Raw genomic sequence first — 27730 nt, 5'->3', positions numbered from 1 at the left:
TTTCGATTCTTCCTTCGGAGGTCGACAAAACAAGTACTATTACCTGGGCCAACAATCCCCCAAGAAGCTAGGGAGGATTCCGGACTGCTCAACTTCATGAACAGTGACACTACCGCGATGGGACAACTTGCACTTTCCAGTAAAATACACTAGAATGGAGCAGTCACGGCACTTCAAGTTATGGTCGTTTCAAGCAGGTGCATTTAGTGTGTGCAAAGTGTGCCAAAGAACCAGATTTTTGAGCCTTGACTTTTGCTCGCTAAACTATTGTTTAAAACAAAAAAGTAAAATATGCCCATGCAATATATACGTACAGGAGCTTCTGAAAATGGCCCTGATCCACTTTGTCACCCGTGTGTTGCTTCTGCCCACGCTACCTTACTTACAAAGCCAAATGAAAAGAAGAAATCTAAACATCACTTTCCCTTGCAGCCAAAACAGTAGGTTTGGTACAATTTCACTGCAGAGCAGCGTTGCTGGTAGCCGCAGTGGCTGTAATGTAGCAGAGTTCAGGTGGATACTTCAGGTTACTTGTCCTGATCCTGAAGATAACCAACATTACCGGGATGGGCATCTTCACACAACTAAGGGGAGAGGAGGGTCGTGTACAATAGGATTGATGGGCACACAAGTAATGAGCAGAGGATAAGATGGAATACCTGGTGTCCAGTTAAAGTCAAAGCAGTTAAAGTGAAAGCACAAGCAGCAGAAGGACAGAAGTACATGGACCATGCTTCAGGGAAGGGCAAACACACGACGTAGAATTGAAGCCAACATCACCAAAGAGAAGCGAGGTAATGAGAGTGACGATGAAGTCAACCATTGGTAAGCGATAGGCAGGCTCCAAGACCACTGTAGCCAACAAAATGTTTACCAAGCAACAGCGCATTCTCTGCCTCAGGCGAGACTTAAAAAGGGCTGGCTTCAATGTGGAAAAGAAATACTGTGATTGTATTTCCTTAAAGAGCTAATGCTTTTGGTTCTAATGCTCTTAATAGAAGTGAGGGGTTGTATTCAGATGAAGCAATATATTTAACTCCCAAGCAGTAAATGAAGATCCCTTTAAATTCGGTATTTATCTTGTCACATTTGTTGCGCTTCAAAGCACATATATGTTAGCTGCCTTAAGTTGAACCTGCAGGAAAATAGTGGGTGAGGCAGACATTAGAAGAGGTCAAATGTACTATTCTAACATTGGCCCTAGAATATTTGCGAAAAATGCAACATGCCCCCAAGTTGTCCATAAGGCTTATTTACTATTTTATGTCCAATACTGGAATGTTTAAGGGGAAAGAGAAAAATACCCCAATTATTTTAAGAAAGGGCTACCATGAGGGCGTCACTCAACGTTAAAAAATAGGAATATTCATTTAACAAAGCTAATATATTTTGTTTATACCACTGCAATATTATTTAAAGATATAGACTGGCAGCGAAACCGCACTGGGAGATATCACCGCACTGGGAGATACCACCTACTCTTCCCTACGCCTCTGAGAGATCACACTTAATCAATAACAGAGAATATTAATTTGAACAAGGGCCCACTTTGTGATGTGCAAGGAAGAAATAAAACCCGTCTGTATTTAACTCGTTAACACAACAGCTGGAAAAACTCAAAATTTTCAGTAGGAGTAATTTTATTTCCCACTAAATGGTAAAGACCTAGAGAAGACTGAGGGTGCGCTACAAGTGCCGTGTATAGATGAACGATAACGCTTCCCAGAGAAACGGCACAGTCGTACTTTTATGTATATGTGCTCTACACTGCCTGTGGGGTGCGTGTGTGCGTGTCTGCCTGTGGATTGCTGGTGTGTGTCTGCCTGTGGATTGCTGGTGTGTGTCTGCCTGTGGGGTGCTGGTTTGGGGCTGCCTGTGGGGTGCATGTGTGTGTCTGCCTGTTGGGTGCTGGTTTGTGTCTGCCTGAGGGGTGCTGGTTTGTGTCTGCCTGTGGGGTGCGTGTGTGTGTCTGCCTGTTGGTTGTGTATGTGTGCCTGTTGGGTGCGTGTGTGTGTGTCTGCCTGTTGGGTGTGTGTGTGTGGCTGCCTGTGGGGTGCGTGTGTGTGGCTGCCTGTGGGGCAGACACACAGCTAGCCTCTCCAGCTGCCCGGCCCTTTTCAACGTCACTACGATGTACACATTGGCTAGGCTGGTCACCTGTTTCATGCTGCCGTGACGAGCTGTGGGCTGGTCCTATGAGCTGAAGGTGCGCGCCTAGAAGCCCATTTTAAGAGAGAAAGGCGCTGCCTCGCGTGTGGCACACTCTCCTCCGGAGTCCGTCTACCCATCCCCACTCTGTGCCAAGACCGGACACCTTCCTCCTAGCTTTGTCATGACTGAAAGCAAGCAGACCCTTGGGGGGGGGGGGGGTGAGTAAGAGGGGGTGCCTGTGCTCCTGGACTCTCACTCTGACACACCGGGGTACTGCTGCGCACCCAGAGCGGCGATCAGCTCTCCTCCCGCCGCATGCCATGCTGTGTGTCCTTGGTAGCAAAGACAAAACACTCCAGGAAACAAGAGGGAAAGCAGCAATAAGGACAACAATAACACGCATCACAGGAATGTGCGGCCTCATCAGCACCAGGGGTGTGTGCAAGGTACAGGACGCTGGTAAATGTAGATCTGTTCTCATTGCGCTACAGTGAGGCAAGACGGGCACTGCCGAAGATGAAACCGTCAGTGTGACAGAGCTGGGATTCAACTCATGTACACTAAACCCGCCCTCACTATCTTCACATCCTCTCCTCCTCTATAAGCCCTCACACCCCCTGTATTCTTTAAAGTATTCCAGCACCCACTATAGATTGAAAGGCTGGGGAAAGTTTAAATGTCCAGGATCAATCAAGAGCCCACGCTGCATCCGAGGGGAAATGCAAGAGAAGAGCAGATCAGTGATGCTTGCAGGATATAGTCTCTAGAGGTAATATGTTACTACCCTGCAGCCACCTGTGCATAACATGCACTTCTGTACATTCATTTTTTGAGCGCCTGGCAGCTGACATTTGCAGTTGGTGGTCCCACTTTTAAAAAACACTTTTGCATCGTTTTACATTTTCTTTTTTACCGCTTCAAGTGGCGGATGCCATCTTGATTTGGTAGATAAAAAAATAAATAAAAGAAACTGGCACCAACATCAGTCAGTAGGAGTGCGCTCATGTGGTGACTTATGTATCTATTGAATAATGCAAATATAATATGCATGCATCCCTTGATCTTCACTTCATAAAGTTTACACAGTGGCAGTAAAAAGGTAATGGGGGGCAAAAAAAACCAACATGTTTTTGCTCGCAGCTACAGCAAAACAAGCGCACACGCGCCTTACGCGGCAGCGAGGGGAGAGAGGAGAGGGGGCCTGCGCGATTCACTTGCGGGAGCGAGCGGCTGGCGCCACGATAATTAATAACATATGGCGCCAGCCGCTCGCTCCCACAAGTGAATCTCTAGACATGCACGCATTGCCATTGAAGGCAATGGAACGCATGCACGTTTCTGGCCGCAAAGCTGTGCCAATGACTAAAGGTCTCTCCTATGCAGCGCATGCGCGCTGCGTAGGCGAGACCTAAAAAAATAATGCTACTTTTTCTTGCGCGTGGTGACGCCTGGTCACCTGAACAGAGTCAGAGGCCGTGAGGTACCACAGGTGGTGCCCACAGACCCCAGTACAAGGTCCCTACACACCATGTGGACAGACATCTCAGTGGGGTCTTTGATAGGGAGAATAGGGCCCCCAGTGGCTGACTCTGTCCATGCAAATGAGGGATACATTATGGGCGCGAGTGTAGGGTGCGGGGAGGGACAGAGCAGTTGAAGGGCTTCAGTGAAAGCAATGATTCCTTTCCTTCGAGGACTCTCTCCCTCTTTTACTGCACCTCTATTTGAGTCTTCCTCAGGACTCTCCTCTCCTCTGCAGCGTCCCTCTTATCACACTCCCTGCCCACCACCAGAGCCCTTCATTATTCATCCGGCCCTTCCTCAGAGCCCTCACTCAAATACCCTTCACTTGACCCCTTTGGGGAGGTCTCCCTCTTACTCACTGTATATACCTTATCGAACACATAATGGATGCCCCTTACAGGTGTCACTTGTTTAGTATGCCCACGTGGGCCTTACTCCAGGGCCTGCTCTGTTTTATCCGCTACCATACCTTCACGTGGGCCTTCTTCGGGGTCTTCCTCTAATCCAGCTGTTATGGGATGGTGGGCTCCATCCAGGGAACAGGGAGGGGTCAAAGCTTCGGAGAGAGAGCACTGCGGGCAGAGGGATGGTCACACTGGGACTCCACCTCGTGCCCAGCCTGGCCTCCAACTCCAGCGCAGGAACTTGCCCCCCCCCCTCACTCAACCACTGTGGTGCTCTGCGCCCGCGCCCTCTGGGCATAAGGTTATGGCACAAGGACAGGAGCACATGTCACTAAGCATTCCTGAGCATACCTGCTTCATAAAGGTCTGAAGCGGGGCTGTTCATGGCTGGACCCGGTCAGGCATCAAGGACAGCCATTCATTATGTAAATGAGTCTCATTTAGAATGGTTATATTTTAAAGTGTCTCTGGACAGTTTAAAAAGTTGCAATAGTCAGGCTGGGATGGTGAGGTGAGCGGTATGTGTTAATTAAAAACCTTTCAAAAAGGTTGGCGAGTGTAAGCCTGCCTTTGCTGTTGTAATGTAGGAGGTGGCTAGGCTGCAACAAATAACACTGGTCTAATAACAACGTTAAATTTGTAGGCCTTTATGTTTTTCTTATGCAGCTGTTGTGAATGTTGGGGTTCAACAAATACCAAGGCAATCTAGTTTTAATTCCACGATATGCCTGTTTCTGCCCCCCTAGACTTCCTACCTCTATTATCTCACTCTCTTGAAGGTTCTTTCTCCCTTGCCCTCTGCTTTACTATCTTTCTCTTCCTCTTTACTGGGTACATATCACTGGAGCCAAAGGTGTAAGTAGGTGGAGCCAATGGAGGATGTGGGTGGAGCTAGGAAAGTGGGAATTGGCCTCCTATGAAAAATTTGTGCACCGGGACTTCTCTTTTTTTGTTGCTTTTTTTACAAATTAAGCACTGCTTATACTATCTACTTGTTTACCCACAATTTCCATTGAAAAAATAACAAATCAAGCTCAACAAAGAGCTCTGTACACATCACAAGTAGCAACACAGACCTAAAGAAATTACACTGACCCTGAGGGGGTGCTCAAATATTATTTTCACAGTGCAAGATATTTATTTATTTATTTGTAATGAATCTCCAGCTACTTTTAAGAATGCATAAGACATGAAAAGAAATGATGCAACGTTATTTCACCAGATGATGAAAAACTCATAAGAAGGCCTCCTTCGCAACAAGAAAGCAATATTCTCAGGGGAGAAAGGGTATTTAAAAAAAATAAGATTACATTTAACTAATTGGAAGGACTTTTTCAGATTTTCAATATTTTCTTTCTCTGGCTGCCTTTACCAACATTTAACAAGTTTTTCATACCTAGAACTCAAAGCCCTCCAGGCATTCGAACTTGAAGCTACAGCACAGCCACCCTCTAAGGCAACAGGGACAGGCTAAAGTGCTTTTGCCTCCTGTACTCTCCTTTGCACAGGTTTAGATGCACTCTGTGGTCTTTCTTATCAAAAGACGGAACCAGCTATGACTTCTATGACCTGTGTGCCCTCAGGGCAAATGAATCCTGAGATTACCGCCCCATGGCAGCCAAAGTGATCAGCCTACCCTGCATTCTGGCATTGTTTAGCAGTGGCTATAGAACTCTGTTCTAGTCTTCACACCATTGAAAACACATCCCTACAAGTCCCAAATATCATCCAACTGCTGGACTTCTCTGTCTTTCAAAGATTTTGTAAAGGGTTATGATGGAACTGCTGCAAGGCATTGTGGATACACACACTCACACACTTGCACGGATTAATCAATGTCAGTCGGGATTGTAACTCCTACACAAGACTTTTACACCGCTGGTGTCATTGCTGGATGGAGTTCCTGCTCTGCAGATGAGGGGGGCGATGCCTGTTGAACTTGGTCAACTTATATCCACAACTGATAACAAGGACAATGACTGATTTTTCTGGTGGCCTTCGTGGCTATTCTGCCCTTGCGGAGTTCAGAGCCTTCATTGTAAGGTGGCAATAATACACTATTTCGGAATTTAAATGGGGAGGTTGACACTGACCAGTCTCAGTCTCTTAGCTAAGCAGGGCGGGGGACTTATTTTTCACGGTCTGCTTGCAGTAACTCTCTATATGACTTCTAAAAAGTGTTGGATCTCCGTTGGACTCAAACTGAACTATCGCAAGATGGAGGTCGTGTAATTAGGTCCCCACCCACTTTTATTTTCAGCAGAGAAAATCACATTCTTGAGTTCATCACCTATGCTGGCAGGGCATGCAAGCTAGAACTAATAAAGGATGCCGAATTGAGCTTTGACTCTCATGCTGGCACTGTAATTCAGGTCATCTTTTTGCCGACTTTCCAGGTGAAACGCCTGCTTCCCTGCATCCATGTCAATCACAAACAATGTGCCATGGGAACCATGAAAAACATTAAACTGAAATATGCCAACAGCTTTCATGCTGAGCTCATAGCCTTTCTACAAGCCAAATTACAATCAAGTTAAAATGCACCTGTTGGTATATTTCTAGAATATAAAAATAACAATCACATTTCACAAGACAGCCATTAATTACATTGGCTTCTTGCTCCACGACAATAACCTTCAAAGTCTAAGGTAGAAATGTCTACATGACACAGTCTCTCCATATGTGATGGAGAATGTACATCCCAAGTGTTTTGAGATCTAGAAATTTAGGGGCTCATTACGATGTCACCGCCGAGCCGATGTGAAATACCCCCTGTCATATTACGATGGCGGTGGGTATCGCAGCGGATGGAAAGTCCGTCCGCCGCTTTTGCGTCGGCAGGCAGGGGTTCCAATATGGTGGTGGTGGTGCCTAGCAGGCACTGGCAGCCATAATAGGATGTGGATTTTTAAAGGCCTTCCCATGGCGGTGATGCCGCCATGGAAAGGCTGGGGGAGATTGGCCTTGGGGGCCCGCTGCGGGACCCCCGGGGGGGTGGAGGGGGTACCTATGGTACCCCCCAACATGTCACTACACCAAGTGGCAGGCAACATTGGGATGTCTGCCATGTGGTGCAGTGACATGCCAGGCATGCTATTTTGACTGTGCGGCGGGTGCTGCTGTAAGCAGCACCCGCTGCAATGTTAAAATGCGGAATGCGACTGCCAAGGTGGCGCTCGCATGTTAATTCGCGGTGCGGGACCGCCGCATGTCTGGCGGCCGGTCCCAACACCGCGGGGATGGGGAGCGGACTCAGGTCCGCCCACCATCCTAATAGGCCCCTTAGTTCTTCCTAAGAGACAGTAAGACCATACTTAGATGGAGAAGAGGTGCAAATATTTACCATATAGGTACCTCAGCTCCTGAATAGTCCTCTCCTTGAAGTTAAAGTAATCCAAATTGACATTCATTTCGCAAAGGAGCAAAACGTTTCTGCTTCAGAAGTAATTGCATTCTTGGCAGAGTAGCACAAATCAGGCTGTTCTTCCATTGCACTTCCTTATTTTCTTTACTATTTTCTTATCCTGTCCTTTTCACATCACGTGGAGTCCATTCAACGTGGGGAGAGTGGCTTATAAATTAAGCAAATATTCACATTTGAACTGTCGGAGCGCTTCTGTGGCAAAGGAAGGCGGTCCGGAAATAGGGTGCAACTCTCTCTCTGTTACAGCGGGATCATGTAGGCACAATTCCTGAAGAATAGACTGCCTGGAGGCGCTTTCAATACCCCTACGCACCCCTAGCACGACACCACTGCTTGCCTAAAGGGCCAGAAACAGAATAATAAGAAATGCATTGTAAGTGTCAAACAGAGTGACAGCCAAGCGAGGAGGATGGGTTACAATGAAGTTGAAATTGAAGATACTCTTAATTACTCATTTGAATAAGGGACGTGAAACATTTGTATTAACTATTTCTGGGGGTGGAAGGACCCCACCTTGGTAGGGAGATGGGCAGTGGCAGCTTAAATACACCAAACCACATTGAAAATTCAAAGAAAGGTGCCAGGAAAAAGCCGGCAGAAGCCACCACTTTTTCAAACTTGAGGGGTAACCAGGAGGGGAAAAACCCCAACAGTGGCTAACGAGTGCAGCTCATTCTGGTAGGCCTCACTGGAATTTGTATATCAGACTCAAGCTAGGATAAGACAAAAAAGTATATACCACTACCTACATGCATATTCACATCACACTGGGAGGAGTTATTCTGGCCCCAGAAAACCAAGTAATTACACCATAGATTCTGGAGGAACAATTCTATGATTTGCCAGGGGTCACTTTGGGAAAGGTCGCACACATGTGAGGCTTAACCAGACAAAGTTTCAATCTTCAAGAATACTTTATCAGGACTTACACAGAACTAGCTGCTAAAGCTCTGTTGACTGGCTCTGCTGAAATGCACATCCGCTTTTGCCGAGGGTCACAGCTTTGCATGGCACTTTGGAATCCACGGGCAAGGTTTGTTGGCTTTACTGACAGGCCTCTTGCAAATCGTACTGTTTGTATGGCAGCAATTACAATCAGTCGGCGACTAAACAGATCGCCTCATTAATTTGGAAAAGTCTCGTCTTGTTCTTGTGTTTTATTTCACACACGAAGACAACGCATTCAATATATGAACTGTTTGTTGCTGTCGATACTAGCAACGCATGAGTGTTCTGAAACATCATTCTAACCACATATGTGTTTCTGCCACGGGTGGCTTTTAATAAACTCACAGGGAATGAAACGAGCCATAAAAAAATGGATAAAATCCGTATGGCGAGATCTGAATAGGTTTTAGATCGGAGGTTTTCAGTAAAACTTCTGGAGCGCAGGATGGTGGAAAATCTTATGTTCAGAAGTCTCCATTTTCATTGGCAGCTTTTCTTGGAAAGAAATGAACACCTTTGAGAGCACTAGTAAACAGCAGATCCAAAAACTCACGAGGAGAATAATGTTGTTAACATGGTGGTCTTCCCAACGGGGGCAAGCAAGCCTCTTTCATTTCTAAGGAGCAGTCAGGGGTTGACTTTAACACGGTGAGAGGAAAAATGACAGGGGAAACGTACCAGCTGCTGAAACACACTGCAGGCCAACAAAAGAACACACGCCCTCATGCGTTAGACAACAGAACTATTTCCATGCAAGCTCCTGTCTTAAAAAGTTCAATAACGTTTTATAGATGAACCTAGCTCTTGCCGTGTTAACCCGTCCAATGCACAAGGCAAGGCATGTCTCACAATGACGTATTGAGCTTTAAAGTTTTTAATCACTTGCAACCACCGTATTCTCTGCAGTGAGTCTATAAACACAGAAAGCGTAATCACCTTCCGTTGACCTTTTCGTTAGGCCAGTGAAGTGTCAATAAACACCAGGAGCTAGCATCCCACAGTCCTTGTGAGTCGGAGTGGGCACATCGGAGGCTGAAATAGTCAAAACATGCACTGGCAAACCCAATAAGTCACACCTCGAAAAGGCTAACACCGACCTAATGGCTTAGCCAATGTTTTTATACCTTTACCATTCTTGTAAGGAAATGCCTCTTTTTGCATTCTCATCCTCAAAGTTTTGGACTGATAATGCTGCTGGTTTTTTGACTCAGAGTGCGCTGAGGGCTGCCATGAAAACCAGGGTTTGCAGTGTTATAACCCATTTAAAATTGTATGTTGAATTGGCTATCCCCAATTGGCATTAGCTGACTTACTTGTAAGTCCCTGGCTCGAATTGTGCCACCCTGTGTATGACAAGGTGCAAAAATGGCTCACAGCCTGTCACTGCAGCCTGGAAGAGCAATTTTAAAACTGCTAGTGCGACTTTGCCATTTAAAGCAATAGCCAAGTGCCCACTCCCCTTAACAATATATGAGTCTCCCCTAAAGAAGGCCTATGGAGCCCTAAGGTAGTGTTAAAGATTGCAGGAATTGCTGTTAGCATGAGCTAAAAGCCATTTTGTTCCTGGTAGCCATTTTAGTTAGCCATGTGCTTTCTCCCTCTTCCAGAGCCTTGCACATGCTCAGAAAGACCTGTAGCTGCCAGAATGCACCTGCTCCTAGTATAGAACTGTCAGGCTGTTCTAACTGATGTCAGCAACTCATTACTCCTCCTACTTGTTGACTGTGCATTTTCTGTATGACCATCTATGTGTGTAACTCTTCTCATGTGTACTTGTACCGCCTCCTTTTGAGCCCCTGTGTGGGTATATAAGTTCGCTGTACTCCTTAGAATGCCTTCTACAGTGGCCTGAGGGTACTGTGTGACGCAATCTCCCTCATGTGAGGTTAATAAATATGCTTTCTTGATATTACAGCTTCCGTGCCAATCTCTTCTTTGTTGGTTTAAAGGACCAGGTGTATCAGTGAACCTCTTAGAATGTTTTTATTTCTTCAGTAGACTGCTATATATTACATATGTAGCACATATACTTTTAATATGTCCTAACTGCAAAACTTTCAAGTTGTTATTTTTGCTGTGGAAAAGTTAGTAGCCCTATTGCCTAACAAAGAGTTACCAGCTGACCTCTCAGCCCAGCTCACTTCTGAATGGGACTACTAAAATTGGTATTTCAATGTATCAAATTCATTGTGGCATTAAATCAGACTTAATGCCCAAGTCGAATTCAATGTCACTTTTAAGGTAAGGCAACTTTTAGAAAGTTGCCACACTGTTGCCCAGTTTATCCAGTGGCCTTGCATGGTTGCTGGCCACCAGACAGCCTTCTGCCTGCCTGGCAAGTAGTGTATATGTCTCTCAGGCTCAGGAACAATAGAAGCCTGCTACAGAGGGAGTTGCTACCTCCCCTTTGCAGGAAGCCACATAGGGTGTTGGCCCAAAAGGTGAGCTTCTAGGAGGGAAGCCTCTTTTGGTGGACAAATGGGAATCCTACCCATGTAGGGCTGTCCCTTCGTTCAGGTAGACAGGCTGGCGGCAGAAACAGTGAGGGGAACCAGTAACCAACCAGATTTTTTCCCGTGGACGTGTAGCCCAGAGATAGCCACACCACTAGGGTGGGCTACCCAGCTCCTAACATCCAAGAAAGAGTTCAGTCAAAAAAGGTGGCGCACTATCAGTGCACCCTCTAATGGCAGCACTCTGGATGGTTGAAAAGGGGACCCTCCATATATCCCTCTGCAGGCGGGTGCAGCCACTCACTGCACCTGCCTGCAAGGGGATCTCTCTTACCTCTTCAAAGTGCAATGCGCAATGCAGTCTTCCCTGTGAAACACAGAGCGGCTTTGAAGAAGCCTCTCCATATGTTACTGAATGCACTGCACCCAGTGCAGCGCATACATTTCAATAGGACACCCTGTCTCAGTTTGCTCCCCGTGCACCTGTTTAATGGTGCACTGTGGCACAAACAAAGATAGTGTGCCATACCACTAATACAGGCCATGGGGCAGACCTGTACTTTCAAAGCCAACCTCCAAGGGCCCCAGCCCACTAGGGAAATGCCCAGTGATATAAAAAGGCCTCTCCGTCTCTAGAAGTCAAACGCGTCACAATGCATCAGCAGCCACTTCGGTTGTTTCACTTTCATGTTCTATCATGGTGAGCCATCCATTAAGGAAATGGAAAGTAAAAATAGGAAAGTAAAGCACATTGAAGCATAAACTTTGAAATGAGCAGTCAAGAAACCAAAATCTTAAGAGTAAAAGTACAAAGGATAGTAATTCAAATAGTTCTACTTTATATGGGCTGATGTGAATAAACTGAGGTAGACTAAATTGTACTGTTCACTACATAGCATCTTTTGTGAATTCAAACATAACAGACACTTGTAAGTCTTATCTGGTGGATTTTTGTATGTATGTGACCTTTCATTTATTTGTTTGTTCTTCCTTATCTTGTATAGAATGCACATCTATACATTTTCTGCTATTTTTCATACAGTAGCACAGAATACTTACCTATCTTTTTTCTATGCCTTCAAAAGATTCTTTCTACATAAATTATATCCATCAATTGAGTTGGTTTGATTGGATCCTGAATGACCAATCTAAACGTTATGACAAAAATGTATTTAAAGTAATACCTTCAAGAGTTTCTTGTTGTTCACATTATTCACCCATCTACTGAGGTAAGATTGGATAACCCTATTTTGTTCTAGGTGTGATGCGTGATGGTGACTGTTCTCTCAAGACAGCTAAAGCTGTCTATAAGCGAGACCTAATGAGTATCTTGCATCCAAGAGACGAGCAGAAATTACACCAGTTCCTTTAGGAATAAAAGTTTAAATTAAAATCAGAAGGGAATAAGGATAAATATAAAAACATGCAGTGTGAATGCTACTGGGACTGTGCCATAGTTAGGGGTGATCTGTGCCATGAGAGCATGACAATATGTGAAATGCTTAAGCGATATTCCATGTTTGCTGTATTTACCAGAAGAGCGTAATTTCACCACAGAGAACTGTTGATATCACATAATTCAAATTTTCCCTTCCCCATTCAAAGTTTTTCTGTTCAAAATGAGGAATACTTTTTGGTATCAGAGTTTATAAACCCCATAATGACGACTCTTTCCACATTCAGAACAGTTGTTCTTATGCAGCTTCCATCAGCTTTGTCCTGGAAAAATCTGCCGGGCAACATTCTCAGATGTGTGGGCATTTGTCAAATGCTGTAACGCATCTGTGGATGCAAAACTTTGTTTACACCAGAGTCTGTAATAAGGACCCATTCGGAATCTGGCCCTCTAAAATGAGAGAATGATGAGACAAATATTACATATATAGAGCACTGTGTTCAGATTGCCTGTTTTGACAGGGTTTTGAATGAATCTGTACTAACATGGTTTTGATTGAATTTGAACTATCTGAGAAGTGTACATGAAAGCTTCTTTCTTCATTTTAAGCCTTTCAATCTATGTAGTCTTTCTTTCATTTTTTGCTGAGCATGGTATTGCTGATGCCATTCCCTGTGACAACACAGCATTATTTTTCTCTACATAGTCTTAAACAGCTATTGCCAAACAACAATAAAAGTATTAAAAGTATTTGTAATAATGGCAGCTGCTGAAACATATTTGGGAAAAACCATTGCATTGCAGAAATCATGATATTGCAACCTTAAGATGGCCAATTGATATGTTTGCCTGAAAGTAAAGTGCTTTTGATAGGGTATGGAATGTTGCCATTAACTGTAATGTTTTGTTTATAAATGGCTAAGTGTACTTCAACCTTCATAAGATAATGACATAGCTCTACTCCATGCATAGGAATACATCAAATGAGTGCCTTATAAGGTTTTAAAATCTATGTAAGCTTGTGCGAAATCATACAATGAGTAGGTCTTAGAAGAATAAACATTTTCCACTATGGTAACGTGAAAGAGCCAAATACAAAGTTATTATTATAATCTCAAACAAACACTTTACTGAGATTTGTGTGTGCTTTAATGGCAACCATCTGGTATAGTTCTTAGAGAAAAGATTAAGTCATTTACCTAAGGAAATACGCGTTCTGGTGGATACTGTATCTAACTGCAGATTCCTCACTTTCTGAATACTTACAATTGCCAACTGGATATGGAACATGTTTGACTTGGCCTTTTTTGGCTAAAGTTCCCTAAACTTTTTGCTTTCCCCCTAGACCTTTTTTCTGACATGGTGTTGCCAACTAAGATGCTTTGGGCACTTTGCCACTACTGATCAGTGTCAAAGTGCAAGTGCTCCCTCTGTAAAGTGTTATGGTAATTGGTTGTTCATGATTGGTTTGTTTGCCTTACTAGTAAAGCCCCTAGTAAAGTGCACTATGTGTGCCAGGGCTGGTAATGCAAATGCTACAAGTGGGCCTGCAGCACTAATTGTGCCATCAACACAAGTAGCCCTAGAGAGAAAACTCAGGCCTGCCACTGCAGTGTCTGCACGCAGTTTGTTAAACTGCCATGTTGTCCTGACAAGTGCACCCACTTGCCAGGCCTTACCCTTCCCTTTCTATGCACATCAGACATCCCCATGGTAGGTCCAAGGTACCCCCTGGGCAGGGTGCAGTGTATGTGAAAGGTAGGACATGTACTGAGGTGTGTACCATGTCCTGACAGTAAAATACTCTCCATTTCGTTTTTCACTGTTGAAAGGCCATCTTGCCCATAGAACAGAATGGGGAGGCTGTGTAATATGTTTCCAGCCTATATTCCCAACGGTTTAAGATGGAGAGGTGAAGTTTAGTGTGCCTGAACTCACAATTCAATAACACATCTTTTTGTGAAGGTGTTTTTTGCATTATGTGTTTAGAAACCACTCTTTTAGAAGTGGATGGGTTTTTGTGCTCTAACATTTCTGTTTGTCTCTGCCTGGTTGTGGATTGAGTGTCTGGATCTGAAAGTGATAGGATCTGGGGAATGTCTTGACCCAGGGGAGGAGGTGAGACCGCAACAGGCTGACCTGCATCTGGAGTGTAGTGGGGAGAAGTAGCCCCTGGAGGTGAAGAGGCCTGGGTTGCTGCCATAAAACAATGGCTCCATCTCCTGCAGAGTGATTAAGGATCCAAACCCCCACTATCAAAGGAAGAAGGTGTCACTGGCAGGGAGACACCCAGAACTGGTTTGGACAGGGGTCTGTGCCCCCCTGAACACAAAGACTTCAAAGACTTGGAGGGGTTATAACAATGAGAGCTGAAACCCCTGATTGTTGGATTGATCAAGACTGAAAAGGATTGAAACTACTTCGTGGTCAAGAGGAACCTCGGCCAAAGAAGAAACAGCTGAAGAAACTGAAGGAAAGGACTGACCCTTGCTGTGTGTTCTGGGGCTGGCCTGCAGTTTGCGGATTTAACCAAGGAGAGGCTAAGGGACTTTGCTGTGTGCTGTGTCCCCCTGCTTGAAAAGACTTTGCTGTGTGCTGTGTCCTGAAGTAACTTGTCCCCAAGGGCCAGAGGTGAGCTGGCTCCCTGTTGTGGAAACTCAGGAACACAAAATGTTCCAGGTGTGTCTCAGCGACGCTGTGTGCGTGTGCTTTTTGCAGTCTGAGACCCTCGTAAGAATTGTCCTGTGATCATGGGCACCTGAAGTCCAAGCGAGTCTCAGCGACGCTGTGTGCGTGTGCTTCTTGCAGCCTGAGCCCTTTTTGAGGACTGCCCTGTGATCAAGCACACCCAAAGCTCAAGGGAGTCTCAGCAACGCTGTGTGTGTGTGCCCTGTTGCAGTCTGAGATCTTCGTTATCGCCACTGCCCGGAATCCACAAAGTCGCATCGGAGGCCCAAGTCGTGAGAACGGGAGAGGAGAGCGAGGTCGCACCCCCAGGTAATGTGTGTCACCACCTGGGGCGGGGTGCGGGCTCGGGGAGACGCTCTCAGCCTCTCCCATTCTTGCAGTGCAAGCCTCTGCTTCAGCTCGTACTTGCCGAGGAGTGGCAGTACCAGGGCCAGAGTGCAGAGCTGCACTTTGGTGTACACCATACCTGTGTTGGGGGCATATGTTGGCGGAAGCTGACTGCGAGTCAGTACGAATGGAGTGGCGGAGAGACCGCCTAAAGCACTGTGAACGGTGCTGGAGTGTATTACGCATTACATTATTTCTGCATTACGAACTACCTGATTGTTGCATTACGCATTGCATTATTTCTGCATTACGAACTGCCCGATTGTCGCAGTACGCATTGCATTCTTTCTGCATTATGAACTGCCCGATTGTTGCATTACGCATTGCACTACTTTGCATAACAAACTATCTAATTATTGCATTACGCATTGCATTAGTTTACATAATGAACTGCCTGATTGTTGCGTTACGCATTGTATTATTTTGGCATTACGAACTGCTTGATTGTTGCATAACGAACTGCATTATTTTTACATAGCAAAGTGCCTGATTCTTGCATTACGAACTGCATAGCATTGCATTAGGACGGCACTGGATCATCTAGAATTGCTCATTAATATCCCCAGAACCTACAAGGCCTGGCTGGCTTAATAACCGATTTCAAATTGGAGCTTTAGAGGGAAGAATGCCAAGCTGCCCTCCACTCAAAGTCTAATAACAACAACAAATAGCTTGGCATCAAGAGGGTTCAAATATCAATCCAAGGGCCAACCACTGATAGTAGGAGCAACTTTGTTCCAACCACTGGCAATATGTCCGCAAAATTGGCCTGGCCCTAAACCTCTTTAATTGTTAATTAAGAAAATCTGCAATACAACCCTTCAAGAGCTCCCAGAAAGTGTACCACCCCAACTCACACAAAAGTGATGTGATTCGTGAAAAAGGTGTGAAGAATGAGAAGGCACCTCACGTACGCAACACCAGGAAGGCTGCCAGCTGGTTCTCGCTGGTATGCCCACGTTTTGTCATCATCGGTTGCCAACTCAAAAAAGAAGATAGTGTCCAGTAAAAAGAAAGTTAGAGAACAGAGATAATTTTAGCAGAAAAACTTTGCTGTCCCCATAAACAAAGAGTGAGAATGAAGAAACCCAGTGAATTGCTAAGAACAGTTTGTTCAGAGCAACAGTAAAATTGAGATATAAACTCACTATAAAGGACAAACTCTTTATTCACAACCAGTGAGTTCACTCAAAATAAAAGCACTAAATGTCGCTAACCTTTATAAAGAAGGCCAACATGTTTCATTGCCACTAGTCTTTCGGCAATTTCATCAGGGCATGGGGTTTTTTTTGCACTCGTTTAACTGGACATCCACTTTACTGTTTATGGAAGGGCTGTATAAAAAGCAGAACAGAAGACAAATAGAGTGACTATTTTCTATTTATACTTCAATAAAAGTTGGACCAACCATTCATCGATTACACCAAAATGCTAGTTCCCATACTGATATTTACCATATAAAGGCCGAGGACGCTCATACCAGCCTTCACAAAGCCAATCGGAATTGTATTTACTTTTCTTTTTCCGATTCTTTAAAATGCGCTGCAACTAGCGCGTGTTCAACCTGTGGAAAAGGGAGGTTTGCAATTCATCATCAAGTCGCAGTATAAATTTTGAGACAGCGATTTTGGTAATTCTCTCCCCCTAGCAGCACCATCCGTCTCATTTTATCTGTCTCTAAAAGCCGAATGTACTTTACTCCGGCCAGACGTTAACACCACCAATATATGCCGCCCCGTTCCACTGAGGAAAAAAGGTTGCAATTCATCATGGCGAATTTTAACAATTGTCTGCATCTTGCAGCACCATTACTTTCACTTTGACTGTCTCCGAAGCCGAATGAACTCAAATCCGGCTCGGCGTAAACCACACAAGCTTTTTCAGCCCTCTTCCGTGGCTCAACACAAGCCCCCTGCTAAAATTATCTCTGTTCTCTAACTTTCTTTTTACTGGACACTATCTTCTTTTTTGAGTTGGCAACCGATGATGACAAAACGTGGGCATACCAGCGAGAACCAGCTGGCAGCCTTCCTGGTGTTGCGTACGTGAGGTGCCTTCTCATTCTTCACACCTTTTTCACGAATCACATCACTTTTGTGTGAGTTGGGCTGGTACACTTTCTGGGAGCTCTTGAAGGGTTGTATTGCAGATTTTCTTAATTAACAATTAAAGAGGTTTAGGGCCAGGCCAATTTTGCGGACATATTGCCAGTGGTTGGAACAAAGTTGCTCCTACTATCAGTGGTTGGCCCTTGGATTGATATTTGAACCCTCTTGATGCCAAGCTATTTGTGGCTTAATAACCGGCCAGGAGGAAGATTACAAATACGCATATGTTGGATTTATATCATGTGGTCTCATCGTGTATCTTTTTATATAAACATATACTAGTTTTTATGAAACTCGTGTGGAGTCCATTTGTGGTGTCATTATTGGGTAACTGAGAGCGTGGTTCCAAATAATTTCCACACTTGCCTTGAAGTAAAGCCTGGCTGCTCGTGCCAAGCTACCGAGGGGGTGAGCAGGGGCTATCTGGTGTCCTTCCTTTCCCTGACTTGGAAGCCAGGGTCCCTATTTGGCCTAAGGTACCTACCTCAGCCAACTAGAGACCCCCAGTTATAACAGAACTTTTTTTAGTAATTGCTCTCATGTGGTGATAAGGAGTGGTAGGGGTGCCATCGGACATCTCAGTGGCTTTGCACCATCAGTGCACAACAGCAATTGCTAAACAAGTTTTGGATCCGGTCTGAAGCTTGGAAAAATTCCTAGTGTTTCCTGCCTACTTCCAACCCCTATTTGTAGATTTATGGAAAAGCTGCTCTTTTTATAGGACAAGCCGATTCATCAAGCATCTTGTCCAATGGATAAGTAGGTGTTTTAGAAAATTCCACACCCTTACAATCTACTTCTAAAAGGCCGACCTTTGGTGTTCCAAAATGTTTCACAATATCACCAAGCTTTTAATATGTTGTTGGCCCAGTTGCTCTTCTCATCTGATCATATGGCTTTCACTGTATATGCCAAAGTTACCCAGGTGCCTCTCTAGTTAGATGGCAAGGTAATAGCATGCAAGCTCCGACAGTGTATGATGGAGCTATGGGGATGGATGGGCAGCACATGGCTTTAGCCAGACACAGATCCAACAGAAATGATGCGGACTGGAAGCAGTTTGGATCTCTGCAGCCACACATTTTCATCTCAGGATCTGGGATAATGAACAGTTCCTGTTACGGTAGCAAGCAACCTGGGGGTCCTGCTGATAATCATCCACAGGTCGCAGGTATCGCATCTTCGTGCTATTATCAGCTTTCACGTCTCAGTAAAAGTCTTCTTTGGTTTATGTAGTCTGGCTGAATTTCAGTAATCATGGGCCAGGCAGGTTCTCTTCGGGACAATTCCAACTCACTGTTTCTTGGCCTTCTAAGATGTATGGTGCATCTGTAGCAAGTGGCCCAGAGTGTGGTTGGCAATCCCCCTTCTAGGGCAAGTTCTGTACACTCATCTCTCTTGTTCCGAGTCCTGGGGTCACTAGAGGTGAGTGGGTATCTTTTTAAGATTAAACTTAAAGTACATCTCATCATGTTCAGTCACTCTCCCATCTTTATGAAAGAAATTATTCTAAGAGCTGTTCCGAGGTGTACCCTCCTTCTTTCAACTGAGTCTTCTCAATTTGTCATTCCAAGATTCAACCCAATAGATATGGCTGGATGGGGTTTCTAGGTGCTAGCCCCCAGCCTTGTGGAATTATATCCCTATCAACATTTTAAATAACGATGGAACATTTTGCTCAAGACTTATTTTTTGGGTTTCGGATGTGTGTGGTAGGCGTGTCACCAAGAAACGTGTCTGGGTGTACATATGCTCTAGAACAGTAGTTCTTAACCTGTGGTCCGGAGCCCTCTATGGGTCTGTGAAGCCTTCTCAGGCAGTCCGCGACTGCTTTGAAATAAAAAAAAAAGGTTTTAAATAGTAATAGATCACTAAAATGACTACAAATAAAGAAGCAAATGTAAAATCGAAACTTTTAAGACGTTTTGTAAATTAAAAGGACATTGAAAACTATAAATTAAGTTAGTATTTTCAGATAGATTCGTGGGAGAAGTGCAAGTGCATCAAATAAAATATACTATTGAGGATGAGTGGCCTCAACTTAGTTTAGAAAGGGTCCAACCTTCCTATTACAATAAAAGTTTTTTTTTAAATTTGTTTGTGAATTTAATAAAATATTTTATAATTTGTGTACTTATTTGATAAGTGCTTGTTTCTTACAATGTGTGTATAAGTTTGCAGTTCAAATCCTCAAAATGCGTAGGCCGGGATCCCGGGCTTCCGGTGATAACTCGGTGGGGGTCCACAGACGTCAAAGGGTTAAGAACCACTGCACTAGAATCGATGTTAAATGACTTGGGTGGTGGTTCTTTACCCCACATATTGCTGATCAGCAACGCCTGCCTTACTAAAACTGCAGTGGGGAAGACGGACTATTGATTATGGTGTCCCCCCACCAATACGGGAGACATGCATTAAAAAAACAGGAACGAATTACATTACACGGGTCAAAATCAAGTAAAAAAAAAAGTAAATCGGCTCATACTAATGTACTCGTGTATATTTTTTTCTTGTTAGTCTGGCCCTTGTAAGGGGAAGAATTAGGTTGAGATAAGTCGCTGGCCTGTGTGATAAGATTGTCAACATCCTATTCCATTTTATAACAAGTCAAAAGGTGAAGCTCTTGAGATAGGCAGAGCATTGTTCAGATGAACAACACAATTAAAAAACTAATTTCACAGAAACTCTTGTCTAGAGGCGACTACAATTGGCAAAAGAAAAGTATTTCTTAAATAATATTAAGTCTTTCCCAACAAAAATCTTCTTAATCTGATGTACTGTTGTTCTAAATTTGATTTTCTGTAAATGCGGCAATTTACAGGAAAATGAGTTAGGAATGCATATCAGAGGTTGTTGCTACGCATTAAAATTACGATGTTCCAATAAATATATTTCGAATTTGTGAGTACTCATTAATTCAGAATCTGAAATTTGTAATATGTGGGATTTGTGGTTCTGCTACATGGTAACACGGGTTGCGCTGTAATACGATCCCTAGCATTTTATTATTTCCGTGCATTGTACTATTTTTAATACTTATTCAATAAAACGTGATAAAATGATTTTGTCAAATTTTATTTCACATTTGAAACCAGGGGAACATTTTTTTTTTCAAATTCACTATGTTAATTTAATTTGTGGACATACTATTTGCTCCTCCCCGTGTCACAAGATTTTTTTTTAAAACAGTTGCATTTGCCATGTTTTTCCTACCAGTGCTAAGTGTTTGTGTTTTGGACGCTGGTCTTCAGATGAGGCAAAAAGTGCGATACAAAATGAACAGAATAAATTATGTGACTGAAGAAAGTGGAAAAGGCCGCGTTACCTGATCTGTTGTCGCCATCTGCTGGAAGGCTCAGTACATTTCATTTTTGAAACATGCACGGACTTCCAGCACATAATTTACAGATTAAAAAAACGATGAAACTAAAGAGCAGTTTAAATAATTGTTTTTGGGCGCGGGTCACCCGGGGTCATTCGCAGATGTAGCATTTAGACAGTTTCATTAAAGTGCGCCGAAGCAAAGATCCCTCGTTGATGTAATGTTCATCTTGAGAGTTCCATAGCGGCCAACTGTACCTCTCAGGTTACCTCGGCGCTTTGAGCTTTTTCAGAGAATACCAAAAAGTTTCGTTCATAGCGAACCCTGAGGGAAAAATCGTTTCAAGCTTTGGGGGCCATATCAGACAAACATTGGCAAAGCTAAAATATTTGGGTTTAATGTGACAACGAACGAATGCAAAAATAGATATGGAGAAATTATGTTTCCACAAAACAGCAATTTAAGGACAGGCCATCAATGTTCGCTAGCAGAGATTGGAGAAAACTGTTGTTTTTTTATTCCACAGTAAGCAAATTTGAAACTTTCTAATTTCGCTGCCTCTGGTTTCGCATCTGACTAACTCAAATTTAGAGAAAAAAAAGAAATGCAGGCGGAATGTTCTTCTGCTCAAAAACGTCTTGCTCTACACAGTAAGCAGTACACAGAGGGACGAATTCTTGCGTTGTCCAGGACGGTCAAAGGACAAAACTAGACTTACCTCAATGGTACTTGCATACGTTAACTGATTATACTGCCCTCCCCTGGCCGTGCATCAAACCAAATTCCCCCAGCAGTAGAGCCGGTGTATGGCACCGGTCTGTAAGAGGGCGCTGCAGGCAGGGGCTGCACATGCTTCCCGGTAGGTAGAAGGCACTGCTATGAGTCCAGGCACTGGATTTACCTTTATTCACTTATCATTAAGGCAAATACATTGCCCGACCCTTTACAGTTCTCCTAAAAGCAACTGCATGGGGTTTACTCCGCCGGTGGATGCGTAGGGGCAAAGTTTGCATGTTTTGAACATTTTCTATCTCTCACATCTCTTCATCCACACACGGCTAAGAACTGCGCGCGCACAAAACGATAAAAGCACTCGGTTGTCCTAACGCACGACTTGGACATAGTTCATAGGTAAGAATTAAAATAAAGACAGCACGCTTCCAAATACACACCCTACAAGGCCCAGCATGGTGCCCATGCAGGAAAGGACTTCAGTGGCACCCGCAGGGGCATAAACACTATACAAATGATGCAATACAATACAATTAATCCGGATGTGGGGTTTTATGGCATTCATCATTACTACTGCTGGCCTGGGCCTGGCGTGCAGGGTTAGTGCTATCAAAGGGCTCTGCCTGCTATCAGCACTTGTTAGTTTGCGGATTAGAGTGCCAATCTAAGAGCCAAAGCTTGTACGATCAGTCGAACGTGATGGAGAAATCTGCTCCCTTAGACCCAACATTGAGAGCTGTGTAAAGGGAATGTTTCCAGCCTGCCCCTTCTGAGTAGAGTATCGCTGACCGAGAACCTTCTTGGAAAAGGCAGGATGACGCGTGAGGTGAACAGGAAGAAAGTGGAGACACTGCAAACCCAGATTATTTGAGCAGCAGGTGTAATCTATGATTTTCACCCGATTTTAAACCAGTTTGCCCTTATGTCTTCACAGCTTCAGGGTTGGGGGCTGACTGGGTTAGAGATTTCCTGTCAGCGTTGGAATAGTTCACTGAATGCTTCTTCAGAGTGATCCTTGAGAACTAGCTGTAAAAGCTGGTGTTTTAGAAAACATATATGCAGAATTGCACTGTAAAATGTTGTGCTTGACTACCTTTTTACTTGGAGGAGAAATATGCGGGGTTTCGAATGTAGACAGAAAACACAGGAATGGCAACTGTCCAGAAGAACTTCCAGACTGTATTTATCTGCAGAAATTCCAGCCAGCTTGGTCACACCCTGCCAGCTTCAGCACCAGCTCCTTCAAAAATTCCACCCATAACATTCTCGCTCAGAATCCGAAAGGAAGGACTGCATGAGGAAGTTCTGCAGCAAGGCACGAACACAAGCTGCAGCAACACCACACACACCTCTAAAAATCCCTGGGGCAAGTTGAGTCTCTTACTACGCTAGGTCTGATTCACGGTAGCTATTTAACCCCTAACGTTTTGAAAATGTACTACTGGCCACTGCCTTTGAGTGTGGACACGTTAACCATGGTAGTACCTCTGGCTATCTCCCCCACCCGAATCTCACAGCACAGCCTAATACCTCCAGCCTGAAGATTTTGGCTTTTGACTAGGTTTGCTCTATACAAATACCACATCACAAAATTACCTACATACATACATATCTGGATAGAGCAGGCCTGACACAGCTAGATATCTCATTTAATGGCCTGATTCTAGTACAATATTTCACTCATCTACTCCCGCGCTGGCTTCAGTCTCTTGACAGAATATCCATGCAATACACGTTTCTTTGCAATGTCTCCTGCAGTGTGGACAACCAAAACCAAGATTGGATTAGCAACGTAGGCACCACCTGGAACATCGAAAGTGTTCATACATGGTGATTAGGTGTTTAAATTGAACTAATCTTCATAGAGACTAAAAATGTGAGTTCTCTTTCTCGAATGGCCTTAAGATGCACAGAAGCACAAAGTTGGCAAATGTCCATATTGTGATTTCCCACCCAAGACACCAAAAGTTCTTTGAATCTGGGCCTGTAAACAACACTTAGTTTACAAAAAAAGAGAACGTTGGGTTGGAAGGTTCCCCCAAGTGATTGCCAGTGGTTAGATTTATTGCAAGCATCCTTCCAACACCTTTTGTGTGTTTGATGTAACACCTTAAGTGGCTATGGGTATGCCCAGCAAGGGTGCCATTCTCACTGTACCACTGACACCAAGCTACACTCGACTGACGAGCCCCAATCAGGACAAAACCGGCCTGGAGTTGCTTGTGTTCCGGTTCAGAAAGGTCTTGGGTTGGTTCTGTTCCAGTTTCTATTGGAGCAGGGCCAAGAATGATTTGCATATGGCTGGGTCTAATCTGAGGTGGCATTGTGGGAAAAAGAACGATGGGTTGGAATGCTACCCGGAGTGACTGCCAGTGGTTAGACTTATTGCAAGTATCCTCCCATCTCCCTTTGTGTGTTTGAAGTAAACGGCATTTGATAATCAGTGTTCATCACAAGCTTTAAAGTATGAGCACCGTGGAGGGAATATAGCCCTGGAAAATAATTTCCTTCAAAGAAAATACATAGAAACCCCCCCCAGAAAGCTCAGTGATTCCTATTCCCACGTCATTGAGGCACGAGAAATAATGTCGTCAGCTTCCCTGGCACCTCATGTAGACACACGAAGTCACTTTTGTTTGAGTGTCACAGATCTGCAGTCTCACTTAGTGCAAATGCTTGGTGGAGGGGGAAGGGAGAACCTGACACAAAATGTTCGAGATTCAGTCTGAAGGATAGGCAGAGGTCCACATAAAGAATAACATAAGAAGTCAATAAGAAAAGGCATCCATTAGTACAGGTGGTAACTGTATGATAACCATGCTCTGTCACAGACTAGGGCTCACTCGAGAAATACCGCTGGTTTATAAAATACACCACGAGCATCAACCACTCACTTTTTCGATCATCTCATAACTTTCCTCAAGTTTAAGGGCGCGGTTTTGAACTCCAGCGGAAGCTCGCTGGAAGAGCTTCAACCACTCTTCATATGCGGTTTCGGATATTTCAGCAACTGCAAAACACAGAGTTCTTAAACCTAAAAGTCAGAAAAATAAAATGATCAAAAATATAAACAATACTGTTTAATTTAAACATGGAGTCCGTTTTGTATGACGATGGGCTACTGGTCACACAATTCACAACTAATAGCAGCATGATTTAGAGAACTTACATGAGGGTGATGGGAAATAGCATGCCCTTCAAATATAGAACATATCATAAGCGTCAATTACGCTAGCAACAGTATAAGCACCAGACTAATGAGTAGCTTTGTTCAAGGCAAAATCAAAGACTTATGCACAGTACTTAATTTATACCTGTGGTTGTCGACAGCATAAATCGTTTTTTCTGGGGCAAGGTCTCTTGCAAGTTGGTCCCTTGGCTAGTGCCAAACCTCAGTAAACAAATGTCCTGGGCCAGGCGCTACATGTCTTTGTCCAATTGTAGGCCCAGGAATTTGGCATCTTTGTGGAGAACCTGCCTACTGGAATGACTTGAATGGAGTAGCCAAATATGATCAAGGAAGTGGGGAGGAGGATGAGGGATTCGCACCTCATCCTTCTTTGTTTCATTTGTGGGTCAGTGGGGAAAAGAGATGGGGGCTAATAGTGACATTGGGGTTAAAAAAAAAGCAGTAGCATAGGCAATAGACCTGGCCTTCTGGACCTATTGAAGCATGTGTTGCAGCGACGATGCATGAAATGTAAAAAAAAATTGTCGTTTTGCAAAAGTACGTCAGAGGAGGACTTCAAGTTAATGTCATTCAGAAGGATCACTTAATTTGTGATTTTGAAGGATCTAAAATAGTGAATTCATTCAAAACACATAAGTGGAAACTAGAAAGAGTGGAAAAGTGGAGATAAAAGTAGCAGCAGATTCGGGGTTTCCTATATCAATCTATTGGGAAGCGACAAAAAAGGTAGCAAGGAACAAAATCAGGTTATTACCCTCTCATGTAGCGACCTTAGCCTATGAGAAAAAAGAGGTGGTATGTCAGAATCACGCACACCATTACCCCGCATGCCTTTATAACGCGACCATGAAAAGCAAATGTCTTTACCATGCAGGTCTTTACTAGACCTATACCTTTTCCACACATGCCATGTAGTGTAGTTCCTATATTACCCATACAGGACCTGCACATTTGAATAACAAACTGTAGGATTGGTGGCAGACTAACTCTGAGCACCCCCACCGCGAATGCTAGCCTGTTTGCATTAGCTAGCTCACAATGCCACTATAATCTCCTCTTATCGGGGGAGAGAATAATTTCTGGCAACCTTAGAACATGACAACCCTGATACCCCAGGATTGTGGAAACAATGTACTACTTTTCGCTCAGTCGCTCGTGCTCACTTAGTTTCTCTCAGAGAGTTACACAGAAGAAACAGTCGGGTGTGTTACAATAAGTATTTATTGCACAGTTGTTCTTCTAGTGTAAAATATATGTGCCTCGACAACCGTCAAACAGTAGCAGAGCTATATGATCAGCAGTACAGTGAATACAAAGGATAGTACAGTTCTACCATTTTGCAATAGTCATGAACACATACATGGATATAAAATGCATGATAAAAGAACGTGCGCGTACTCCTACAATGCCTATCTAGATGTACCTAAGTGTACCTAGCATGTGAGTAGGTGTGAAGCCAAGAATGCCTCTAGGTTTAGTCTAACCCCATTACCTGAAGCAAGAGATTGTAGAACCCTGTCCTGGTCTCGAGTTAGACACCCCGCAAGGGATGTTTAGACCACTGTGAGCTGGAGCATCTGCATGCAGGAGCCTCAGCGTCTCTGGTCAGTGTGTCCGCCTGGAAGTCTTGGTTCCCTCGAATACTAGCAAGAGGTGCTGTATTTATACAGAAAAGTATCTAGGGTTCCTTTGTCCCTAGTTTCTTGTATTAGCCATTTTTGGGTTTGAGGATGACGTATGGGATGAACCTTGTATGTAGATATCATGCAGGTGGATGTAGTCCCAGTCTGGTTTCCAAGAACCCTTATGAATATTCATTCAACCTGTGTCAAGTCTAAAGATGGAGTCATAGAACGCTATTGTTCAGGGAAACCCTCCTTCTGCGTCCAGGACTAGAACTAGGTAAAGGTTCAATCCTAAAAGGCCTGTTACTGTGTAGTGTAGTGGAGGTGATGTAGGTGAAAGGGTATGATGTTACCCGGGCCTATATTAGGGTACCTATATGAAACTTAAGGGGTTCTTGGTGACCAACAACCCTCTGCAGCCAAGGGGAATTCATTTGGGGTGGCCGAGAAATACGACGCCAGTTTCAGTAACTCCACGAAGTGAAACTCTGCGAGCACCACCCAGGCCTACAGAAAACAAGCAGCACTCACTCAGGCACTCATGCACCTACTCACAGAACAACTCAGACACTCTCACAATCCCATTCACTCATGCACCCACTCACAGATAAACTCAAATACATACACCCCCTCACAGACGCAGTCAGACACTCATACACCCACTTACAGAATCACTCATATTCTCACCCACTCACAGATCTACTCAGACTCACGCATCAACTCACAGTCCCTCTGAGACTCACACACCCACTCAGAGACCCACTGAGACCCTAAAATACTCAATTACAGCCCACTCATACTCTCTCACACCTACTTACAAACCTACTCAGACACTCATGCACCCACTGAGACACTCATGCACTCACTCACACACTCATAGTCAAAGGTTACAGTAAGGAAATTAAATTTAAAAAACCTTACACATTCACTTATAAAACCAAAGGTTACAGGAACGTTATAGAGAGGAAATTGAATAAAAAATGCCTTAGAAATTCACTGAAAAAACTAAAGGCTACAGGAACGTTATAATTAGAAAATAGATTTACAAAAACATACAAATCCACTGAAAAAAGGACATTATAGTTAGGCTATAGAATAAAAAAAATCGTAGAAATTCACTGAAAAAAACAAAGTTTACAGGAACATAATAGTTAGGAAATAGAATAAAAATACCTTAGAAATTCACTGAAAATAGCAAAGATTACGGGGGTGTTAAAGTTATTTGGTGTAATTCCTTTCAGTAGTTTTCGATATGTTCGATATACATATATATATTTTTTTCATTGAAAAAAACAAAGGTTACAGGGACGTTCTAGTTAGGCTCAGATTTCATTTGTACAAGACCAGTGAAATTCAGCAGTTATAGTTATCTGAGCTA

At 43.8% G+C, this 27730-nt stretch overlaps 1 protein-coding gene across 6 annotated transcripts in view; it reads right to left on the bottom strand.

Moving 5' to 3' along the window:
- Positions 1-27730, bottom strand: part of ATP8A1 (ATPase phospholipid transporting 8A1) — a 1017459-nt gene that overhangs the window by 453045 nt on the left and 536684 nt on the right. For all 6 annotated transcript variants that reach the window (XM_085642166.1, XM_085642168.1, XM_085642167.1 and 3 more), the window contains one exon: positions 24432-24571. In XM_085642166.1, coding sequence (XP_085498292.1) covers positions 24432-24571 — 140 coding nt within the window. The remainder of the gene's footprint in view (positions 1-24431; positions 24572-27730) is intronic.

This window comes from Triturus cristatus, chromosome 2_2 (assembly GCF_964204655.1).
Source record: "Triturus cristatus chromosome 2_2, aTriCri1.1, whole genome shotgun sequence".
NCBI lineage: Eukaryota > Metazoa > Chordata > Amphibia > Caudata > Salamandridae > Triturus > Triturus cristatus.
The sequence above is the reverse complement of the archived record's forward strand: the minus strand, read 5'-3'. Positions and strand labels throughout refer to the sequence as shown.